Source organism: Stegostoma tigrinum, chromosome 20 (genome assembly GCF_030684315.1).
Source record: "Stegostoma tigrinum isolate sSteTig4 chromosome 20, sSteTig4.hap1, whole genome shotgun sequence".
Taxonomy (NCBI): Eukaryota; Metazoa; Chordata; class Chondrichthyes; order Orectolobiformes; family Stegostomatidae; genus Stegostoma; species Stegostoma tigrinum.
This window is the reverse complement of record NC_081373.1, coordinates 9,030,403-9,040,993: the sequence shown is the minus strand read 5'-3', so window position 1 is coordinate 9,040,993 and position 10,591 is coordinate 9,030,403. Positions and strand designations below refer to the sequence as shown.

The 10,591-nt window shown below is 42.1% G+C and overlaps 1 protein-coding gene across 1 annotated transcript in view; it reads left to right on the top strand.

Moving 5' to 3' along the window:
• Positions 1 to 5,207: 5,207 nt before the first annotated feature.
• The window catches only part of got1 (glutamic-oxaloacetic transaminase 1, soluble), a 57,426-nt gene continuing 52,042 nt past the window's right edge, over positions 5,208 to 10,591 (top strand). Inside the window, exon 1 of the mRNA XM_059652976.1 lies at positions 5,208 to 5,454. Within this exon, the coding sequence (XP_059508959.1) occupies positions 5,334 to 5,454 (121 nt within the window). The 5' untranslated portion in view covers positions 5,208 to 5,333. The remainder of the gene's footprint in view (positions 5,455 to 10,591) is intronic.

The following is a 10,591-nucleotide window of genomic DNA, read 5'->3' as shown; positions in this document are numbered from 1 at the left end:
CAACTGAATTCTTCACTTGTGAACTGAGAGACTTTTTCACAAATTTCAATGTCAAGAATGTCATGATGACTGAAGTGTGCTGCTGTACATTCAGCAATCTCAGCAGTAGTCACTGATGTCAGCTGGTCCACCTTCCATCACCAGAATCATCATCTACTGTAACAAGACACTGTGGCTGTGTTGATATACTTTTTATGGAGCAGTGAAAATGTCACGCAGCATAGGTGATGAACTGCACTTGCTTGTTATACTTCCTTTTAATCATATACCTGTGTAAAAAAGAATTCAGCTTCTTGCAGCGAGTACACTGCTCTCTCCACTATGGACATGCCTTCTTCTCTTTTGCATGATGTTTTCTGCAGTATTTGCTTTATGTCATTTCTCTGTCATCGTTCTCTCCTGTGTGCCTTGACTATCTTGCAGCTTGATACAAGACCTGGTTGGTTCTGTTGAGTATGCTGCAGCTGTCAATTTCCAACCTTGGGGCTTCTGCAGAGGTCAGTTGCTCTCCTGAGCCTATGTTTGTCTTCTCTCAGCAGGAATGCTTTCACTTTTGGATTCCTCATTCCTAATACAATTATTATTTTAGTATTATCACTAAATCAATGCTATCTCTAAATAGCTCATCCTTTAATTGTGCAACTACACATGTTTCTACAAGCTCATTTGACATTGTGCACATTGGGCCACTGGAAAATGCTGCTGGAGAAGTAGTAACGGGGAACAAAGAGATGGCTGAAGAACTGAATAAGTACTTTCTGTCTGTCTTCACAGTGGAAGACACCAGTCATATTCCAAAACTTCAAGTGAGTAGGAGCAGAGGTCAGTATGGTGGCCAACACCAAGGAGAGGGTGCTAGAAAAACTGAAAGGTCTGAAGGTGGATAAATCACCTGGACAGAGGGACTACACCCCAGAGTTCTGAAGTAGATAGCTGAAGTGATAATAGAGGCTTTAGTGGTGATCTTTCAGGAATCACTGGAGTCAGGGATGGTCCTAGAGGACTGGAAAATCGCTAATGTAGCCCGCATGTTTAAGAAGGGAGTAAGGCAAAAGATGGAAAATTACAGGCCATTTAGCATGACCTCAGTCGTTGGTACCATTTTGGAGTCCATTGTGAAGGATGAGATTTCTTAATACTTGAAAGTGCATGGTAAAATAGGGCAAAGTCAGATGGTTTCATCAAGGGGAGGTCATGTGTGACATATCCATTAGAATTCTTTGAGGAAGTAATGAGCAGGTTAGACCAAGAAGAGCCAATGGATGTCATCTACTTAGACTTCCAGAAGGCCTATGACAAGATGCTGCGCAGGAGGCAGCTCAGTAAGATAGGAGTCCATGATGTTAGAGGCAAGGTACTACCATTGATAGAAGATTGGCTGTCTGGCAGGAAGCAGAGAGTGGGGATAAGAGGGTCCTTGTCATGACAGCCAACGACTAGTGTTCCAGAAGGGTCAGTGTTGGAACGACAACTTTTCACTTTATACAATAATGATCTAGAAGAAGGAACTGAGGGCATTCAGGCTAAATTTGCAGAGAATACAAAGATAGGTGGAGGCACAGGTAATATATCGAGGAGGCACGGAGGTTGCAGAAGGATTCAGATAGATTAGGAGAGTAGGTAAAGCGGCAGATGGAATACAACGTGGGAAAGTGTGAAGTCAAGCACTTTGGTAGGAAGAATCGAGGCATAGACTATTTTCTAAATGAAAAGAAAATTCAGAAATCTGAGTGCAAAGGGACTTGGGAGTTCTAGTCCAGGATTCTCTTAAGGTAAACTTGCAGGTTGAATTGGTAGTTAGGAAGGCAAATACAATGTTGGCATTTATTTCAAAGGTCTAGGATATTAAGCAGGGATATAGTTCTGAGACATTACTAAGCTCTGGTCAGACCACATTTGGAGTATTGTGAGCAATTTTGGGCCCCACACCTCAGGAAGGATATACTGACCCTGGAGTGGGTCCAGAGGATGTTCACGAGAACAATCCCAGGAATGAAGAATGTTTCAGCATTCTGGGTCTATACTTAACAGTTTAGAAGGATAAGGAGGTGGGGGGGGGGGATCTAATTGAAACTTACAGAATACTAAATGGCCTGGACAGAGTGAGCATTGGGAAGATGTTTCCATTGGCAGGAGAGACTAGGACCCAAGGGTACAGCATTAGAGTAAAGGGAAGACCCTTTAGAACAGAGATAACTTCTTCAGCCAGAGAGTGGTGAATCTATGGAATTCATTACCACAGAAGACTGTGGAGGCCACGGCATTGAGTACATTCAAGACAGAGATAGCTAGGTTCTTGATTGTCAAACATATAAAGGGTTACAGGGAGAAGGCAGGAGAATGGGGTTGAGAAACTTATCAGCCACGATTGAGTAGTGGAGCAGAATTGATGGACTAAATGGCCTAATTTCTGCTCTTATGTCTTATGGTATCGTGGCACTGCAGCGGTGCAAGAAGGCAGCTCACCACCACCTTCTCAGGGACAACTAGGAGACAATAAATGCTGGTCCAGCAAGTGATGCCCATGCTCCACAAGTGAATTTAGAAAAACTTTGAAACAGTCTCTTCCATTAGTATTAAATGTATTGTGACTTGTATTTCTTTTGGATTGCTCAACAAACCCATTACTATTGCATAGTTCTGGATTGCTCAACAAACCCATGACTATTGCATAATTCTGAATTGCTCACAAACCCATAACTATTGCATAGTTCTGCCATTGTTTCCAATTTTGCCTTATAGCTCCAATGATTTGAGCAAGAGCTGATGGATTAAGGCTGCAGCAAATTTCTCTAACAGTTTTTGCATCGCAATCTTTTGTCTTTTTTTTTATTTTTCAGTGGTAGCTTACAGCTCTGCAGCTGCGCTTTTTATTTTGTCTCCAGACACTAACCACTTCTTGCAAATATGTTTAGAGTGTACAACACAGCAGTCTGTTCAACGTGAGGCCTTTATTGAAACGAAGCTTAAGATGTGTGCCAACAGGGTTTGTGCCTCATCGTAGAGGTTATATTCCTAGGGCAGACTAGAACAGGGATTTGTGCATAGTTGCATTTCATTCTAAACACTAAGCTAGTAAGTTGCCATTGTTGTAACTACCAGAAAGAAAAACGTCCAGAAAGTTCTGTACAAAGACAGCAGATCTGGCCAAATCCATAGAGATAGAAACACAGTTAAAAATTCAAAGTGTCATAGAGTACATCTTACAATGCAGAGTGAGGTCCTTTGGCCTATCATTTCTGCACCAGACATCAAACATCCACTTTCTCTAATCTCATGTTCTAGCCTGCAGCCTTTTGTGCTGCACTGTTTCAGACACTCACCTAAATAGTTCTTCAATGTCTTGAGATTACGTGTCTCTATCATCCTGTTAGGCAGTGAGTTTCAATCACCCTCTTGATGAAAGAATATCTTCCATTCACCTCTAAACCTCTTGCTCCATCCTTTAAAACTGTACACCACACTTTATTGATCATTCTACAAAGGAGAAAAGTTTCTCCCTTTCTACTCTACGTGTGCCTGTCATAATTTTGTACACCTTGGAAACATCATCATCTCCAAGTCACTCACCATTCTGACTTGGAAATATATTGCCGTTACTTCACCGTCGCAGGGTCAAAATCCTGGAATTACCTTTCTAATAGCATTGTGGGTCAACGCACAGAAGGAAGACTGCAGTGGTTCAAAAAGGTAGCTCACCACCTTCTGAAGGGCAACTAGAGATGGGCAAGAAATGTTGGCCAGCCAGCGACACCCATTTCGCACAAATGAATTAAAAAAAACTCTTAAAGATTCCATCATCCTCCTCTGCTCTAAGAAAAACAACTTCAGCAAATATAGCCTTTTCAGCTCAGCATCTTCAAAGTAGCTTGTTGTAGAGCCTACAGGGAAGACAAGTTTGTTGTTGAGTCACCAGAGAAGTCAAGTTGTTATTTTTGATGAGACACTAGATAAATCAATTTTTTGCTGAAGGGATAGGAGGTAAATCTAGTCGTTATTGTTTATGATATACCAGAAGAATCAAGTTGTTACAAAGTCATACAATATGGAAATAGGCCTTTTGGTCCAAACTGGTCCATGCTGACCATGGTGCCTACCCAACTAGCGCCAAATGCTCGCATTTGGTCCATAACGCTCTAAACCCTTCCCATCCATGTACTATTCAAATGCTTTTTAAATGTTGCTATTACATCTGCCTCAACCACTTTCTCTGGCAGCTCATTCCATATATGCACCACTCTCTGTGTGAAGAAGTTGCTCCTCAGGTCCTTCTTAAATCTTTCCCTTCTCACCTTAAACCTATGCCATCTAGTTTTCAATTTCCCATCCCTGGGGGAAAAAAAAGTATATCTATGCCCCTTATGATTTTACTTACCTCAAAAAGGTCACCCCTCATTCTCCTACATTCCAAGAAATAAAGTCCTTTCCCGGCCAACCTCTCCCTATAACTCAGGCCTCTTAGTCCTGGCAACATCCTCATAAATCTTCTTTGCACACTTTCCACTTTAACTATGTCTTTCCTACAAGTGAATGACCAAAACTGTACACAATACTCACAGTGCAGCCTCACCAAAAACTTATGCAACTGTAACATAACGTCCCAACTCCTATACTCAATACCTCAAATAATGAAGGCCCCAGCATGCTAAATGCCTTCTTCACCAACCTGTCCACCTGTGACACGGTTTTCAATGAACTATGAACTGGTACTCCTAGGTCCCTCTGCTCCACAACACTCCTCAGGGCCTTACCATTCACTACCTAAGTCCTACCTTGGTTTAACTTTCCAAATCAATGCTGACTATTCTTAATCAGACCTTGTTTATCCAAATCTGTTGAGCCAACAGAGAAATGAAGTTTGAACCCTTGGTCACTGGGCCTGAAACACTGGCACTGTTTTCTTTTCAAAGATGTTATCAGACCTGCTAAATTTCTACAACAATTTCCGTTTTGGTTCAGACTTCCAGCATCTTACGTTTTCTTCGTAGTTAGTCTTTCAGCAGAGAAATCAAGTTTCCGTTAGAACACCAGAGAAATCATAACGTAGAGGGCAGAAACCTGGCAAAACCCAGAATACAACGCGGGGCAATGCAACCCAGCTTGGAAGCCCCGCCTCATTTCGTTACAGTTAGCTAATCACACGAGGGGAGCTTCTAAATTCCTGGCGCTGATTGTGTGAACGAACTGTCAGTCACCAGTGACATCACAGAGATTGCCAGCAGGTTTGGTTGCGTGCGCTGAAGGTCATTGGCAGCGCGAGCGGCGGCGGTTGCTTGTGGAATTGTGCTTCTTCACTCTACATCCCCCCATCCGCCTCGCACAGCCTGTGCATCATGGCGTGCTCTTCATCGCTCTTCGCTGCGGTACCGCTCGCGGCGCCTGTTGTCGTCTTCAAGTTAACGGCTGACTTCAAAGCAGACACGCACCCTAAGAAGGTCAACCTGGGAGTAGGGGGTGAGTGCGGTACGGGGATCGGGAAAGGTGCGTGAATCTGGTGCTGTGGGGGTCGGGATGGACCTCGGATCCAGTGGTACAAGGATCGGGTTGGCCCTGGGATCCAACGGTGCAGGTGTCGAGATGGCCCTGGGGTTCCGCCGCGCGGGGATCGGGGTGGCCCTGGGATTCCAGAGGCGCGGGGATCGAGTGGCGCTGGGATCCAGCGGCGAAGGGATTTGGACGGCTCTGGGATCCAGCGGCGAAGCGATCTGGACGGCTCTGGGATCCAGCGGCGAAGGGATGGGGATGAGTCTTGAGACCCAGCGGGTCGGTTTGGGGGAAATCACACAATGCCAGGAGCTCAGCAGTGCAGCAATCCTGGACGGGAAGGACACTGATCCCGGCAGCGGGGAGCCGTCCCACCATCAACGAAAACAGACTCAGTACTTCGAAACAAAAATCAGAACTTGCTAGGAAAATCCACTGACCCTTTCGGAGATCTGAAGAACTGGACCCCGAAACATTAACTGTGTTTCTCTCTCCACGGAGGCTGCCATACCGCCTGAGTTTTCCCAGCAACGTTTCTACTTTCCAATCTCATTAGTTCTTTGGATTTTGTTTTGTGCAGTGTTTAACTCAGGACTAAGCATCTGTGTGAAAAGTGCAGGAGCCTGAGCCAGGTTGTGAAGCATGTGTGTGTGACTGCACCTAATTTTCTTGCCAAAGGTGGATGCAACTCTTACAAGTGGTGGAGTTTAAATAAATTACTGAAATCTGGATTTGGAATCTATTCTCAGCAATGGTAACTATTATAATAACAGTCCTTCCTACTTATGAATATACTTTCAGGCAGATGAAGGAAATCTGCTGTCCTCACCTTCTCCGGTCTATTTGTGACCCAGACTCGCAGCAATGTGGTGCTGTCTGAAATCGCCTTGCAAGGCACTGAATTTGAGGGTGATAGAAATGGACAGACAGACCTTGCCAATTACACCCACATCCCATGAAAGAATAGATTTATAGAAAGTGTGATACATGATCTCTTCAGTTTTTCCTTTCACAAGTGTTGTTCGTCAGGATATCCTCAAATCCTTGACCAAATATTGCTGCAGCTTGGGCAATTTCTGGTGTCATGTGTTGTTTTCTACTTTCTGACCCTTATCTTGCATATTGACATTTCAGCGCTGGTCCCTGGATAAAGTAAGAAAAACAAGGTGAGTTTAGTAATCCCCTACCTTATATGAAATTCAAAGAATTTTTATGGCTCTTTGTCTGGGTCTCTGGTATTCTACCAAGATGCTATCTTTTGGCCCTCTCATACACAAGCTGTCTTTCCACACAATGCTAGTTGGAGTTGTAATTTGGTCCATTTAAAGCTCTAGGGCATTGAGGGCCATGGTTTCTCACCATATCATTTCTAACCAGAGCATATCACAACGTGCAAGAAATATGGTACTAAGTTCTATAGAAGAAAGTTAAGTTACTTTGACTTTTGTTTCCCGGATGATAGCAGCTCAACGCTGTGCCAGTAGCCTGACCATTTTGATAACACTTGGTCATACTAGTGCCGTTTTAAAAGAAGCCTACTGCCAACATGCTTGCTGTTTCAGGTTATAGACTTCTTAAGCCAGAAACTTACAGCCATTGACGTCAGCTGGGTCATTGTTGACGTTCTAGGTCAGGGTCAGGGCCTGTGCTGCATAGGTACAAATTAGAACGAGGAGGAAATGTAGTTAAAGGTTAACTGGTTATAGTCAATTACATGAACTAAAGCCACTGAATGGCTTGCTAAGAGTCTACCATTTCAGCCTGAGATTGGAGAATACTACAAGGCAGTTTCGATACATGTTTAAGCCAATCCGGTGGCTTCAATGCTTGGCTGATGGTATCAAGCTTATTCTGTTTTTGGTTCTATAAAAGAAAAGCATTAATTTTGAAATCTAAAAATGCCACTCAGGGATTTGAACTTGTTTTTTTTGGACTATTAGTCCAGGACTCTAGATTACTATAAATTACTACAGTAATCTTTTGAAATTATTTCTCTGCTACTAAATTTCTCTGCGTCCTCCCTCAACCATAGATTTCTTCTTAAGATATAGTTTCATAGGCTGGACCACATACTCAAAGCATGGACTGTAACCTGTTGGTAAAGGTTTGCTTTTGTACTGTTTATTGCAGTTTGAGATTGGGAAGAGAACCTTATTTTTAGCTGTTGTCAATATTTGTTTTTTTAACCAAAAGAGCAATCAAAATTTGAAACTCAGAAATTTCTCTTGTCACTGAAGTATCTTTGGTGTCTTTGCATTTATGGATAGAGTTTGTGACAGTATCGTATCTCTGTTTCTAACCAGCTTTTAGCTTGCATGTATAGTCATGTTGACCAGTTAGTCTGGTTTTTGAAGATAATAAACATCCAGTTTAATTTCAATGCATACCATAAGACAACAAACATCTGGCATCATTTAGATGTATGATTTTGTAAGTGCTGTGTTAGCACTGACTTGATAATGAGTTCTAAAAATTATGACCTGATGTTTGTCAGACTCGTAGTTCTGTTTTCTCTCTTTCCTGTTTTCTTGCAGTATAGCATTTACACAGTATATTCACATTCATATTGTTGTTGATATGAACACCAGTTCACTGCCCATCTTCTGAAACACCAAGTACATTTATTGCCAATTGCAGTGAACAGTTGCTTTCGTTATTTGTGTTTTGACATTTAAAGCTTCAAACCTAATGTCAAACAACTTATTCCTGTATACTGCAACTGCTTACATTTCTATTACTTCAGTAAAATTTCTGGAATTTTAATCAATAAATTATGACACATAGGTGGTATTAGGACAGATGATCAGAATTTTGGTTAGAGAGGCAAAGGGGTTTAATATTACTGCTTCTGAGAGTCGGGATTATATGTTGCAGAAGGCATAGTTGCCAGTCGTGGAGTGAGGAAAATCAGATGTAGAACAGGTAAGAATTGAGTTTAATATTGTTGGTTACTGGTGCAGTAACACAAACTTAAATCGGTAGTGGGGGCAGATTATGAGGCAATATTACCACACATTCAGCATTCTCACTCCCAAACAAAAATGGCAGGCAGCTGAAAAACATACCAATGACAAAAATACACAGGAAGACTCCTGTCTGAAATTTCAAGCCTATGTATAATTCATAAATAAAATAATACCTTCTGATGTAGTGACAGTACAATTTGTTGCTCATATTTTTTCATTCATAGTTAGCATTGGGCAGGGAGAGGACCACCTGGAGCACAGTAAGTATAAATCTAACTTACCTCAGGCATTCATGGTGTTCTTTCCTGGAGTAACTGAACTCTAACTGGAAAGGTGACATCATAGGAGAGCTGTGACCTGATTGGCTGATGGGAAATCTGCCCTAAATTTAGAAAGGATACTCCAGAACTAATAAATAAATTAACTAACTGGGATTAAGTAACTAATAACTTAATTAAAGGTAGAGATGGTTAGACAGATGATGTGCTGTAGCTGTATGATGTGAGAGCTGGTTGATCCCATTGCGAACTGCAGTGACCAAATCTGCAGCAACTGTTGGTTGCTGGACAATCTTCAGCTCAGATTTGATGAGCTGGAATCTGAGCTTCAAACACTGCAGCACATCCGGGAGGAGGAGAAGTACCTGGACGTTTTGTTACAGGAGATGGTTACACCTGATAGATTTAGTATTTCAAATTCATCAAGCTGGTTTGTTCCATAGACTTTTCATTACCCTGTTGGGTAACATCATCAGTGCAGCCTCCCATGAAGCGCTGTTGTGTTTTACTGCCTGGTATTTAATACCAGGCAGTAAAACACAACTGCGCTTCTATAATTAGGGCATCGATAGCATCCTTTGCATGGTGTGATGCCTGCCTGGTGCCAGGGTGAGGGACGTCTTTAACCGGCTTGAAAGGATATTGGAACAGGAGGGCGAGGATCCAGTTGTTTTGGTCCATGTTGGGAGAAACAGCATAGGCAAGTTTGGGAAGGAGGACCTGTTGGGGATTATCATGCACTAGGGAGGAAATTAAGGAACAGGTTCTCAAGGGATAATAATCTTTAGTTTACTACCTGAGCCGCATGCAAATTAGCATAGGGATAAGAAAATTAGGGAAGTAAACACGTGGCTAAAGGAAAGGTGTGAGAAAGGGGTTCCATTTCATGGGACATTAACATCAGTTTTAGAATAGGAGAAATCTGTACTGTGGGGATGGTCTCTCCCTGAACCGATCTGGAAACAGTATTCTAGTGAAAAGGATAAGTAAGATGGTCATTAGGACTTTAAACTAATGAAATGGGGGGAAGGGAACAGGAAAGTGACGGGACATATAAATGGTAAATAGAAAAGGAAACAGCGGTTTAACATTTATGCAGGAGGGTTTAACCACATCGAGGACTGTGAAGGAAGTTAAGAGGAAGGAAAATGGGGGAGATATTATTAATGTAGAATGTGAGAATTCAAAAGAATGTATAAAAACTAGCATAAAGTCTCTTTGCCTAAATGCTCGTAGCATTCGAAACAAGTGGATGAGTTAACAGCACAAAATAACATGAATGAGTATGATTTAGTAGCCATTACGGATACATGGTTGCAGGATGGTCACGACTGGGAATTAAATGTCCAGGGATATCAGACTATTTGGAAGGACAGACAGGAAGGTAAGGGAGATGATGTTTAAGGATGACATCAGGGTGGTAGTGAGAGATGATAAAAGTTCTGAGGAGAATTAGATTGAATCAATTTGGGTGGAAATTAAAAATTCTATCGGCCACCAAATAATAACAACATATTGGGATGGGCAATAAACTAAGAAGGAACTACTGTCTGTAAAAATCGTACAGTAATTAATTATCGTGGAGGGTTTTAGTCTACGTGTGGATTGGCCGAACTGTGTCAGTTGAGGCAGCCTTGAGGAGGTGTTCATAGAATGTATCCATGACAGCTTTCTTGAACAATATGTAATGGAACTGATAAGGGAGGAAGCTATCCTATATCTGATCCTGTGTAATGAGACAGGAATAATTAATGATCTCATAGTTAGGGATCCTCTTGGAAGGAGCGATCACTGTATGGTTGAGATTAGAATGCAGTTGGAGAATGATAAGATAAAATCTACTACCAGGGTCCTGTGCTAAAA